The sequence below is a fragment of the Columba livia genome, chromosome 13, assembly GCF_036013475.1.
Source record: "Columba livia isolate bColLiv1 breed racing homer chromosome 13, bColLiv1.pat.W.v2, whole genome shotgun sequence".
In the NCBI taxonomy this organism is placed as follows: Eukaryota; Metazoa; Chordata; class Aves; order Columbiformes; family Columbidae; genus Columba; species Columba livia.
The window spans coordinates 16,302,316-16,317,146 of NC_088614.1; the positions used below are offsets into that span (position 1 = coordinate 16,302,316).

Sequence of the window (14,831 nt, forward strand, 5' to 3'; positions counted from 1 at the left end):
GTCTGCCATCAAAGGAAAAGAATGCTGATCTTAATAGGAAATTCTTGAGATATTCTTCTAGCCTGCATAATTATTAATCCCAGTTTTAATACAGAAAAGCTTGTCTTCCCTTTGCAAGATTCCCTAGACTGATGATGACGTGGAAAAGGAAATACAGCTTATAGTTTTACGATATGTGTATGTAGGCATGTATTTTATAATACTACACATACTTAATTGTATCACAGAACACAAATATCCTCAGTATATCATTCATCTCTCTAACCAAGTCACTGGACAGTGGCTTCATCTACAGATATTTTTATTTAGGTCCTAGGATTCTGGACTTAATTGTGCCATCTATTCATTGCAATAAGAAGCCATAATACATACACTTAGATATGTACAGAAACACAAAACCCAAAGAGAAAATTAAGATAAAACAGAAAAATTAACTTATTTCTATCAATAGACTGCTATCATCTGTCTTTTGTTAAAAAAAGTAGCGTCTGTTTCTGACTTCTTTGTGATCTTCTTCATGTCCTTCATGACTGATAAAACAACCATCTTAACTTGTAGTTTTGTGACCAACATTCTGCATTTAGAGCAGTAAGGAGCCACACACTTAAAAGTTAAACATCAAGAAACGTGTAATTTGAAAAAAAAGTTGCTTGTTTTTAAATAATACAGTTGTTAAATTTAGACATTTGTGATAACAAGTATATGCTTCAAGTCTTTAAAATTACTTTAGCAATGTAGTTCTGAACTTTTCCTAGAGCTACGATAAAAACATCATCAAGGATAACAACAAAAATGGAGCTGAAGTAAAGCAATGCTCCAAGCTATAATTTTAACCACTCTCTCCACTCGAATTTGAGTTTCTATATTTTTAAAGACATAACTAAGGTCACGTTCTTCATTCAAGTGTTCTTGCCAGATCTCTACCATACCAGAGCTATACAAGACCAGCAAGAACTGATGACTGATTGCAAAAACACTTCAATTCTTTGTGGCAGGACTCAGTTTCAAAAGATCCTCAGAGGCATCAAACGCTACTAAAGCACTCAGTTGAGTCACACTATCCTATATGAAAAATATGAGGGATCACAAATTAATATCCCCAAACTAAGCAAATTTCTGATCTGCCAAGCACTTACAGAACAATACAATAAAGCCTGCCTACATATTCATTCTTAATTACACGTTGGGAAGCTTTAATAGCAAACAATGGTTCAGTCAGCATTTAGTAAAGATCTACAGCATGCAAAGGAAGTATAAGTGTTAGAATATTTTTGTTACAAATAGACTATATTCTATTTAAAAGTTTGAGATACTGCAACAGAGTTTCTATAAAGTTCGAACTTGTACAGAAGTTCCAAAAACCTTGAGGGAAAAAACGTTCAGCAATATTATTCTGATATTGGCATATGTGTCAGTAGCACAAGACTGTTTTTTATAGACATAAAAGCACCTAAACCTTGTCACTGAAAACTTTCAGGTCCCAAGAAGTGACAATTCCGAAGAGTGCTATCATCTGCTTCGCTATCAGAGAGGTACTGGCTTCGCTGCACTTTAAAAGTTTAATTATATTTTATTGATCAAACAAACTGAAATAAATCATAAGAAGAGTACTGCCCTATTTGAGAAGCAGAAGAAAAATACTATCTTTCCAGATAGGCTTTCAAAGAATCAAAAAGTTACTTTAATAATTTATACTTTAAGAGGACTGACAGGATTGAGATCAAAGATTTAAAAAATTATTTGTAAAACATTAGGTCTGACTTTGACTATTGATGTGATAAATTATTGAGTGCCTGTATAAAATCTCTTTACTTGTACACTTAAAACAGAAAAAGCCTTGAAGAACTGCTTTTAAACAGTTAAACAGCATGTACTTAGGGCTTGAATTTGTCTTGTCCTTCAACAGAAACTTTGGGAGAATGCATAATTAGTGCCTATTTGCCCTAATCACAGGCCCACCAGAACTGCAGAAAGCACACTCTGCTAGCATCGCAAAACCAGGAGCAACTTTCTAAAACTTTAAATTCTGTGCATGAAATATTGGCCCAAGATGCAAGTGGAACCAGCACTCCTAGGCCCAGGCCTCCTCTGCAGTTACAGCCGGCCTGCATACTACGAGATGGAAACAAATCACAGAATCCGTCCCCCTTGAATCTGGGTCTTTATTTGTTTCAACTTTCATGTAACCTCATTCAACAGCATCAAATCTAAAATAATGCAACAAAGACGCATCTGATCACATCTACCTACGTACCTCATTCCCACAGCACAGGAAGACCCAGGCTGTGCCTTGGACTGCACCTACAACTTTAGACTCAAGACCCCATCCTCTTTTACCCCACAGAACCACCCCAGTTCCACTTGCCTCAGTCCCTCTGCAGCCTTCCCCATCAGGAAAAACTACTACTTGGATTTCTGCAGCCTTCCAAACTATGCAATTCTTTAATAAATTCCATTCCTCTATTTCTATAGCATAAGGGAAACTGATGATTTTATAGTTCTGATCAGCTAAGCAGTCGCTGTTCAAGACTGACACTATACAGGGACTTTCCGAAGACTGACGGTTGAAAATGAGGGGGAAGGGGAGAGCGGTTCACCTTCTAAAACTAGACAAACAATATTTGTATGTCCTAAGACGCACCATTTCTGCTCTCTACAGAAAGCAGGTCATGAAATCAACAGAAAGCAACAGGTGCTTTGTCTAATATTATTGTATTCATAATTCTAAACTGACCAACAGCACTTAATTATCAGGCTGACTAAATACAACTGGAAAACAACTCCAATGCACTAAGGGCCCTTGGCATCCTGAGGAGCCATAAATGGCCACTATTGACTTGTCACAATCAGGTAGAACTTGAGATTGGGTACATGTCCTGTACACCAGTGTCCTCAGTCTACAAAAATAATCCATCAATACTGCAGCCATTTTGCTGTCCAAGGGGAAAACCCAATCTTACGTATTAACCTAGAGAATGGGGGATGGAACTCAAAGGGAAAAATTGGGGAGGTTGTTTGGGTACAAAGTACCTTGGGGTTGTGCTGGCGGTGCTACCAGAGCCCAGACTTAACACATTAAAAACTGAGGGAAAAGCTTGTTAAACACAGTGATATTCCAGACAACAGGTCACTAGCTCTGATGATTAGGATTAGAGATTCCTAGGCATGTGAAATAACCCAGTGATCCCAGGCAAAAGAAACAGTATCATTTTAGCTGTGATGTTCTGTTTTCAGTCCTTTAAATAAAAGCTTTCCTTTAAGTCTTACTAACTAAATGCATAAATAATGTAATAAACGTTGACTTGCTGTGCTGTTAAGTCAGTCTGGAGCTGGAAGACAGGATGAGGAAAGGAAAAACCAAACAACTTTAGTTGCTACCTTCACAAAAACAGCCAAACCAAATGAAGTCGTTTGAGCAGGTGCCTCAGAGGAACCTACACCCTGGAGTATGTGTAGGGAAGCCTCGGGCTAGGGAGCATTTCCTGCCAAAGCAGAGAGAATCAGTGCCAAGTGCTTTGAGATTTGGTGAACGAATCCCTCCAGCAGGCACCAACCAGCACCCCTCTGTGATGGGCAGAGAGCAAGATGTGTTACGCCAAACCAGCCCTCAACTGCAATGAGAAACATTTTGTAACCCAGTATCTGACACTGCTCAACACCATACTTACAGATCACCTTCGTATGTAATAAACTGACTTTGTTAAAAAGAATGACTTTTTATCACCATGTAATTGTTATTTACAAAATAATGGAAGGCCCTACATTAATTACTTCAGTGAGCTTGTTTGTAAAAGAAGATTCATCTTCTCATAGGATAAAAATTATCTCATGAGCTGGCTTCCGGATAAAATGGAACAGTCTTCTTAAGAACTCAAGACTTGCTGGATGTAGCATCTGTTCTATACTTCTTCAGAATTACCCACCTTGAGCTGAGTCCCCAGGAAGCATTTTGTGAAATTGAGAAACTCACAAAACAACAGTTACTTAAACAAAAACAAAACAAATAAACAACAACAAAACCACCAAAACCAAAAACCCAACGTACAGATTTAAATCCTCAAATACATAGTCATTTTAAGTGCAATACACAGCATAAAAAAAGATGACCAGCCATACAATCGTAATGCAACCCAAAGGAATAAAAATTCTGAAAAAATGTTACACAAATTTCAATACTCTCTTCTCCTGCTCCCTCCAAAGTAAATGCCAACCCAATTATTTGACCAAAGCAAGATTCAATTAAGACTCATAAGCTCTGTAGTGTGAATGCATTGGTACAAAACCATTCGTAAGGCTTGTTTTGGGTACTATATTGGATTTATTGAGTAAAAACTATACTATAATGAAGTTATGTATTTATGTAATTGCGTAAAAACTTAAGAAAAGCTATAATGGGTAATATAGTCTGGCATCTTTTCTCTAAGAGCTGCAGTGGGAGATGCAGTTAGAAGAGTATTAAAAGTGTGAAACAGGCTCAGGTGTCAACAAGTCAAATGACAATATAGAGATTACACTTACATGTTGTGTTAGTTTAAAAAAAAAAAAAAACACCAAAACAAATATTTTTTTAATCTTCGTTTTCTCCAAACCTAAATACAACATAATAAGCATGTCCAAAGACATTTAGGAACATTCAAGAATAAACACAGAATGACCGCAGAGAACTGGAAAATATGTGTACTATTTTTATGAATAATAGTACATTCCTCATTGCACTTTTGTGTCCAGTTACTCACTAGAGAGTCAAATTAAAAGACACTGTTAGAGAGACCAGGTAAAAAAAAACTAATATGGCAATGACACCAATAAGAGTCTTTTAGAAAACAATGGAGAAGTTGATAATTGGGGATTTATCCCCTACCTTTTTTCATGCAGACTAGAAGCATATGCTTCTTGGGCTAGGCCCAAGATCAAAAGATACTAAATCATTACAGGTCCTCAGGCTTAAGTACAAGAAGTGTATGATTCTGACCGTGTGTCAGGTGAGAGAGATGGAGAAGAACTCTTGTAAGAACGGCAGAGATGACAAATACAGGTGGAGGCACAGATGCCAGTATACTCTAACACAGGCCTCACAGCAGCAGGACACTCCATCACATCCACACAAGGATTAAAAGGAATACCAAGTATAAGAACTTGCCTATATGCTTCTGTTCTCTTAAAGCAACTTAAAAACAATTCAGACCTTTCGAATTTTTTTTTTTCCTGGAGAAAACATTTCTCTGACACTACAAAAGTCTTGTTGGTGACATGTCTGAACAGGTATCACAGTTGTCCACCACAAGCCTGATGCCAGGCAGACTAGCTCAACATGAGGCCTCATCTTAAGGAGGAAGGATGGGTATGTCAGCTGGCAAGGATATGCACAAAGAATACAGGACATTATAAAGGACACCAGAAGAGTAGACCCAAGACCATAACCTGAATTTCAAAATGTCAGCACCTTCCTCTGTGTACATTCAGGAAAGCTGTCAAGATCAGGACCTTGTGCCACACTCATCAGTACCAAATCCGTGCACCACCACATCATCCAACACTACAAAGTTTATCCAGATTGGACACGGTCATTTCATTTTGTCAAAATAGCTGTAGTTTATGACAGTAGATATTAAAGTTGCACTTCTACATTATCGGGCAAAACCAGATGGTGGTACCTCATCTGGAACAACATCCAGTGTTGCAGCTACTCTCTTGAAAACAAATACCCTTTGATTACCAGCAGAATGTCTGTATCAGTTCAACACTTTGCAATACTTGGCTGTGACTTACTGTATTTAACACTAGACACTGCAAAACTGGTTAAACCACAGAACTAACACGCTCCACATTATAAGCACTGAAAAAATTGTCAAATTGCCAACGAGTTATAGTAGAATCTGGAAGTTGTATGCAGTAGATTCAGCAACATGAAGCTGGGTAACAAATAAAATTCAAACTCATGGGAGAAGGAAAGACTAAGGTGAAGTTTGAGGGTTTTCAATAACTTTAAGAAACTAAAACATCGCAACCTTAGTATTAGCAGCAGGATTGCCAAATAAACGTAATGATCAATCACTTCAACATATTTTAGAAAATATTACCTTTTACTTTTTTCCCCTTAAATGATCCTTGAAGATGCTGCTCACTGATCAACGACTTCCTCCTCCACAAAGATGTTCCAACATGTGTTGAGAGTTGGGGACATTAGTACCACCTCTAGAGCATGGAGTTTGCCTACAGGGATAACGTAAGTCAGCTTTATTGCAATATTGAATGGTTCTCTAAGGTTTTCTTTTTATTGTTCTTATTTTTACATCCAATATTTATTACCAGAAATCTCGTGATGAGATGGACTTTGTAAATGAATCTGGTAGAAAATGCATGTCCACAGAACGATGATCTTAATTTTACTCTCCTTTGCAGAGACCAAGAAATCCAAGCCATTCACTTCCCAGATACAAACTTATTCTGAAGCTGGGCAACATATTTTGGTAGGCCCTGAAGGCCAGAACTGCCTTCCAGAAATAGCAAGACCTTTTAAAGAAGGCTCTTCCACTACATTCATAAAACAGAAGCAAGGTATTATGGTGAAAACAAACTTGAATTCTCCAAATAATTCTGGGAGCAAATAGTACAGTCATGCTCTCAGTTCAATTGGAATAAAGCCTTTGAAAATGATGCCTGAAGAAACAGCTTCATTTTCATCATAAATAATCATACTTTTATTTTGAGAAATTACTGCTTGATGAAATAACATCAGTTCTGGCACTTAGAGGTGCTACTGCTAAAAGCATAACTCCAATTCTGTAGTGTAGCAGAACTAATAAGATTAATAAAAAGAAAACCTTAGAAATACACAAAAAATATTGAACAGAAGCTGCCCTACCTTTCACAGAAAGGCAGACTCCAAGCCCTCGGGTGGTACTGAAGTTACCACTCCAACACATGTTGGGACATCTTGTAAAACAGGAAGTCTAATCATCGACCTATTAAAGAAAGAACAACAATACAGTTTAACGTTTTGCTGAAATACTTACTGGTTATGTTTATTTGGCAACACTGCTGCTGATACTAAGATGGGAATGTATTCCCACCTTTTTTGAAAATGAAATAATAAATGTAAATAATGTAACTGTCTCATAATATTTTAACATTAGCAATCGATTAAATCAGAATATAAGCCCAGATTCTGTATTGAACATGTACAATAAACTCTAATCTCAACATACGAAACTAAATTATCACACCTGTAGACATTGATAAGAAGACTGGGAGCAGTGCAGACCTTCTCATCTAAACAAAATTCCTAGCAAATTGCTTCTTTTATAGTAATGAAAAGAACCCAGACTCTCTTAAGTTACAGAACTATTCCAGATGTCAAAATGTATATATATTTCTATACCTGCCGCATCTCTGCGGGTGACATACTGAAGCTTATAGGAACTAGAGGAAGTCAGCATATTTGGCATGCACAAGAACTTGCAACTTCAATTATACAATACCTAACATGCTGCTTTTTTTCCCCGAGGAAAAGCAACTAGAACCCCCAAAATCACCACTCCAGGTACAGTTCAAGTGGACTAAGCACGTCATTAGGACAATGCACGACTTCAAAATGCTGTGCTTCAGAACAAGCACAGGTTAGAATTATCTCCAAACACATTCGAGAGTTATGCCCACAGGTATTTAAGGAGGTCATCCTGATAGAAAGATGATGGTGCAAAAACTGATACTAAAAGGAATATTTCAGTTTGAAGACAATCGTGGATAAAAAGTTAAAAGTCAACAATGAAAACAACTAAGGCACATCAACAAAAAGTGCGGTGAAAACAAAAGATTATGTTCACAGGCAATCTCATCGCTCAGAATTTCAGAACCCACAACAACGGTAACCTAAGCAGCTATAAAAACCCTCTAAAGTGAACCAACCAGAGAAAGAAGTATTCTTTTATGTTAGAACTGCTTGCTAAATGAAAGAGCAATCATCAATAGTACGGTTTCATCTCGTTCAAACATGAATACAACTGTTGACAAACAAACAGATGAAACAGGGAATCACAGAATGACTTATTAAACTGGAAACAAATGCTTTAAATAGAGGCTCTGAAATCTACTGGCCTGTTCCACCAAGGATATCCCAATCAGTTTTTAGATGGTTTAGCAATATAAAATGTCCTCTAAGGTATTCAAATTATTTATTTAAAATATAAACACATGCATGCAACTGAGCTGCCACTGTGATTCAACACACTCCAGAAAACACAGATAAGCTATTCCTTACGTTTTAACATGCATTTTTATAGCAGATACGCAATTCAAGTGTGACAGACCAAAGGAAGAATCGAGGCAGAACCGTGATCAATATTTCATCGGGCAGAATTAAAAATATATATATTACAAGTAAAATAACAAAAAGGTAAATCTATAAATTATGACGAGCCTAAACCTACAACTGCTACATTGACAGAGACAGTGGTTTAATTCTATCAAGCCAAGCTTGTCTGAAGCTGTTGAATGGAACACTGTGGGCCTTTTAACTACCAGACCAGAAGAATTTGGACTCATCAGCACATTTTCAAGCTTCATAATAACTGGGTTGCATCACTGCATGTGTTGTAGCCTAAAAATCTATTTGGATGAAGCAAGAGAACCCAGTAATATTTTGTTGCAGGTGTATGCAATGTTGGCAGAAGTCTGTTCCATTGACAAAGGAAATTTATAACACTGCTAGATAACAGACATAAATACAGTATTCCATAAAAATCATGCTATAGCAAATGGATTTTGTAATGCAGATGTAAAATAATTCTGAATGACTGTGAAATAAAATACCATTGATGATTCTCCAATACACTTTTATCCTACATATTTAAGCAAAAATAATTTGAAAATACAAGATAGACAGTTAAAATGTATTCTTCACGGGCAAACCAGTCCCATATTTCTTAGAATGCCACGTTTGTACTTGTTCTATGTGGCCAGTGCTTTGTAACAATAAAAACTGAAGTAGAAAGATTGAGTGAGGAACACTGAAAGTGAAAAGAAAGAGAGAAAGAAACAGTCTAAGTCAAAGAATACAGTATGCCAAACATATTTCATTATTATTGCATTAAGACAGTTAATTTATGGTTAAGACTCTCCACAAGTTCTGACATTTTAGGGACAGCCAACTGAAAGCAAAATAGCATTATCTGATTGTAGAAGAAAACAGAATTAAAACAAGATCTGTGGGAATTATTATAATAAGTTGCTGCAGATTCTAACGTTGTGAAGATATCATGCTCTGTTAACCACAAAATATAAAGCAAAGACTTTGGAACCACCAGTGGTGGTTCTAAGGACTCTCAGGCAAAAGACTTCTCAGGAGAGTACACAACATATCTGTTCCCTTTTTCCATGGATTTAGTTATCAGGCAATATAAAAAGGGTCACCCTTTATCCCACCCTTCACTATGTCCTGCTACCTTTCACTAACAGTAAATATAAAATACAGTTCACCCTCTTATCTGTTCTCAGAAACAATGCTGTAAAGAAAGTAATTCCTGAGACAATGAGTTTCTATTTTCACAAGATGGTGATAAAGCAGAGAAAACTGCCATGCTTTAAACAACCTGCTAAGTCATACCATTTTATTCATTAAAATATTGCCCCTTTGGATAAACAGTGGAAACTCAGAATGTCAAAAACCAGCTTCTAAAACCTAACGAACACAGCATTCTTACCCACCATGAAATAGCCTATGAATGAATAAAAGTGAAACAATTACAAATTATTAAGGTTATTTTTCTTGTTTCTTGCCCATAAAACCACACGAAAAAGCCAGGATTTTTCAGTATTATTTATTTGTGAGAGTCTAACCAGGTTACCTTGGTCTTCAAAGAAATACTACCCATTTTACTAATAAAGACCTAGGAAGTTTTAAGAGCTTGTATGCACATCAGCATGCACATGCGTGAAGAACATCAACCTCTGCCTCTCAGCTTCCCATCTAGAGAGACAAAAGCTTTACAAGTCTCTGCATATGTTTCATCATGCTGTGCTGCCACATAGAAAGATCAGGGTTTAAAGTTCTATGATTCTGAATGGAATAGCAAAAGAAATACACTATCTACTAAGAAATACCCACTCTTGATTTCGCATCAAAGAGGAATTTGGAACAGTCACATCCGTGTCTTCCTACATGAATAAATGGGAATGATTACTAGATACAAAAATGGATAAGGAAGCATGTGGGAAGGGGATGCATATCTTTGCATGAATTACCTTTCAGTTACTTTTTCTATTTAAAACTATCAATAATAATATTAGTAATTTAGACTTGAAATAAACTTTGGGTGATAATACTGCCAAGTTACAGTAGAGATAAGAATGTACAATATATTAAGAAACCTCTTTCACTATAACTTTGAGGCATTTGGCTGGTGGTTACTGCCGAAGACGGAACAGCATCTGCTCTCAGTTTAGCAGTTCATATTCTGACTCCGGTGAATGGAAGCACAATCTCTAAAACAGCCTTTGGGGAACACTACTGAGTTGCTCGACAGAGCTCTTACTCAGAAAAGAGAGAAGGAGATTAATATTACAGAAAACTTGACAGATCTAGCTTCTGAGAAAGGAGAGAAGAACAGTTTCCTAATACTGTACATACCACAAATCTCTTTTACTAAAACATTAAAAACAAGCCCTAGAACTAAAGTGATCATTACATATGAATAGATTTAAAGACAGAAAATAAGGTCTGTTTAAGTCATATTCAGGTAAAAGTAAAAAGAAACAAAGTCTTTTCTCTCATTTGTCAACAGGCATAAGGAAAACAGAAGAATGAGGACTCACATAACATACTTTCTTTTCCCTAATGTGCTTGAGAAGGTCACAGCCTCCTTTGCCTAGTCCTGGTGTGTATGGGAAGAGCAACATATAGTGAAACTGAGATCTGTCACAAACCTACAATGTCGTTATTTTAAGTGTCCAGTAGCATAAACTACTAAACTTGTGTGTGGTCCTACGCAAACAACAAATCCGGCCACACACAGTGAAAAGCAAGCTTCTAAAACTTCAAAATCAGCTGAAGGAATTCTTTCTCAAGAGCCACAGATCCCAGATAGTAGCCACTAGTGAACCCCACAGCCACTTTCAAAACTATGAAAGGCTTCATGGAAAGCCAAAATAAAGCTCCAAAAGTGGCTGCAGGAGATCACTAGGAGTGGCCGCTCTTCTGGATTCACTGCTTTTGAGAAGTAAATCCCTGCAGCTGCTTTTAAAAGCTTTGAAAGTTTCATTTCAATTATCAAAGCCAATAAAGCTTCAAAAACAGCCATAGGGATTTGTTCCTCAGAGGAGCAAACCCCAAAAGGCAGTGATGAATAGTGTGATGGGTTCTGTGGCTCTGAAAGTATGTACAGATTCCTGTAAGTCCTGCACTTGTAATTACAGCTTCATGTTGTGCAGCAATTGTTACACCCAGACAGTTCATTAAGGCTTATATGGCAAATTCATTACTGATTTCCCATTCTTTTTAACAGTTTTATGTCTGTTTCCTTTTTGTTTTCTTACACCTGTGTAAACTATTATATGAGCATCCCTCAACAACCGTTTCTCAAGCAAATGTCACTAAAACCTTGCTGGCTTCCTATCTCAGGTGGTGGTGATCCAGCCCACAAAACGTTGCACGTTTGCTTTCCCAGACTGCATCGTGTACCACCAGCATCACACCATCACAGCATGATAACTGCAGCCTGCAAAATGATTCATTTCTCTGAATGACAACTTGCAAGGGCACTAATTAAAATACAGAGGTGAAGCTTGACAATAAGTCAATGAAGAACTTTGCCTGCAACTGCAATATAAAAAGGCTTCCATTAATTCAATGAACATACACACAATACTTCAGAAGTAACTGCATGACTTAGAAACCTAACTGTACTCACTTTCAACAACATTTTGGTCTTATCTTTAAAATTATGAGAACGAGATTCCTAAAAATTACAAAAATTAACTAGTGACATAAGCACAGTTCTAAAAGAAACATATGATTTATGTCCCTAAACAATTTGAGCTTAGTATCTTAAGACACTCATGGTTCTAAATATTACCAAAATCATGTTGAAAAAGATACATTTAGGTGCTAGAACATTTGTCGTATATTAATTATGTCATATAAAATACATCCTGAAGATACTTAGTAACCTTAAAAGTAATTTTGAATAGTTATTTTTTTCTGCTAAAGTTTTTAACTTTTATTTTCAAATGGCAGAATAAATAAATGCACCTTCTTGCCAGGATAAATAAATACGTTTTTTGAAGTAATGGTATAAGAAAATCACTATGAACGTAAAAAGATGCAGGTGTTGGGGAAAGAAAATCTTGAGAGATAACTTAAACATTCTGTTAAATGTTATTCACAGGTGTCCTCTGTGACCTGTACTACTTACTTTACCTCTTGGTTTCAATCTTCTCATGTGTAAAACATGAAGGAGGATTGTGAGAAATAATTAATGATTGCAAAGAGCTTTGTGATCCTTAGATATAAAAAACATGGAGAAAGCATGAAGTACAAAAGTACCTGTATACTATTTTATTTCAACTTGAGATAAAGTTACGTTGATCACAAAAACCTTGAAAGTTTAGTAATACAAGACGGTGTATTAAAATGCCTAAAAAACATCTTAAGTGCTAAGCGTATTCTGCTACTCAGAATTGCATAACTCCAAAGGAAAACACACTCTCAAAAGCAAAGGACGTGTTTCTCACCCATTTCAAGTATGCGTTTATGTAGAGGTATAGCAGCAAGAAAAGGTTCATCTTTACAGGACTGTATCTGGGTTCCAACCAAGTCAGAGTTGGTAGCCATAATTCGGGCACTTTCTTCATTAAGATTAACACCAGCCATAGAGGCAACATCATTGATGTCATCGTCATCTCTGTAATGAAAAAAAAAAGCAAACACAAAAATAATTCTGCATGTGATATATTCATTTTGTATATTATCTGCTTCTCCATAAGTAATCATTAGGTAACATGCCCAGTGCCCAGCCAGAACTGCTAAGCTCTCCATTTTCATAGAATATATTCTAGATAAAGAAAACTAAGTATTTCTCTGACTACATTAGGGGAACTTGAGAAGCAGGAGAATTTGTCTGTAACAGATGGTGTGACAGAGGTGTCTTTTCTTCATCTGAGAGTCAGTGATATCAATGAAACCTGGATGGTCAGGAAGCTAAAGGCAATGATCGCCACTAAAAACAGAGCATTTGGTTATTTATACTGAAAACCAGGAGTAAAATGATAAAATAATAATAAAAAACCCCACAGACATTAAAAGCAAAAGCATGAATTTGGAATCCTGCGCGGTTTTACAAGTTCCTATCAAAACAGGCACCAAAGCATTTTCAGCAATATTCATGAATGATTCTTTGACCACGAGTTCATAGATAAGCCTGGGTTCCAAGTGCAATTTGAATATATGCTGGTATTTTCTCTGGCAACAAACAAAAACCAGTTGAACATGTCAACTACTTTTAGAAAAGTGAGCTGTATTTGGGAAGATGGCAGCAGCACTTCCCAGGCCACTGTTTGCCCTGCAACACCCATCCTAACAGCTTGTCCAAGCACTGGCTAACAAATACGAGCTTCTGCACCTCTATCTCCCAAGCATCTCTTGCCTCCTACCTCTATGAGGTGTGACTAATAGCTGTGGAAACAACCATCTGTTTTCAGTACATTCTGTTTAGGAGCTATTACTGACACAAACACTCTATTTCAGCACATTCTAGACATGATTACACAATCTTTGAGAATATATACATGGAAAAGATACGCACATCGAAGTCCAGACTCCTACTACTGCATAAAGCAAACAAATAAAACTTCAACATAAAATGTTTAAAACAAAATTAGTATATAGATGTCATCCTATGCACCCTAGAATTTAACACCTGTAGTGAAAAACAAAAGCTACAAGTAAGTTCTGAGAACAAAAGGCTAGAAATCTAGAAAACCATAAACTTGGTCCTCCATGTCCTCCCATACTCTCCTTGATATGTGCACTAAAGCAGCCAGTTTTGGTGCAAGACTTCTACAGTTTGTTAGATATTGGTTTTGTTTTCTTTTGCAGGAAGAAGAAGGGATTTTTGGAGAAATATGCTGAACACTTGAGGCAGAAAATGAAAAAAATTATTATGACTGTCAGAAAAACGCTCTACAAATGAGCTTTTATTATTTTCCATGAGTGCCAAGCACTTGCTTTCTCCTCGTAGAATGTAATTCCTGAGGATAGTCTCACAAAATTGATCTCCTGCCTCGATGGTTTTCATGCTGAGCCTAAAGGATTTTTGATTTTACATTTCACATGGGATGTATGTGATGCTCATAGAAGGGTCACAACTGCCATGAAGAAACTGGGCTCCTGTGCGTTCGGTGCACAGATGACCGAGCTACTCTGTGGCCTTGTCCAACCTGCTGTGACACTGACCCCAGGTATCACAGCTGGCAAACGTACTTCATCACATAACGACTAACCATGGCTTAAATGCTCAGTTCAGAGTTCAAAAGATTCTGACTGCAAGTGAAAAACAACAACTAAAACTGAAAAAGGGGAAAACCTAACACTGGGGGAGGGTGTTAAAATATCAATGCCTGAAACAGAATGAACATCGCCCAAGTTAATCTACCCAGGACTCACAAGGCCCAAACCCAGCAGCCCTTTGGATTAATGGCAAAATCAAATTCACATAAAGGTAATTAACACAACAAACTCAAAACTATGTAAGATAGTGGAAGCTACTGGAAAACAAATGAGGCCAGAATTACAAAATAAAGCTAAAACCCACCACACTACAAAACATTAACCAATT

General features: G+C 36.9%; 1 protein-coding gene across 4 annotated transcripts in view; it reads right to left on the reverse strand.

The window, feature by feature from the left end:
- The window catches only part of LOC102084381 (transcription initiation factor TFIID subunit 4), a 135,044-nt gene that overhangs the window by 81,655 nt on the left and 38,558 nt on the right, over positions 1-14,831 (reverse strand). For all 4 annotated transcript variants that reach the window (XR_010465823.1, XR_010465822.1, XM_065028441.1 and 1 more), the window contains exon 10: positions 12,730-12,899. Coding sequence is in view for 2 of the 4 variants with exons in the window: in XM_065028441.1 (XP_064884513.1) it covers positions 12,730-12,899 (170 nt within the window). In the remaining 2 variants the exon portion in view is untranslated. The remainder of the gene's footprint in view (positions 1-12,729; positions 12,900-14,831) is intronic.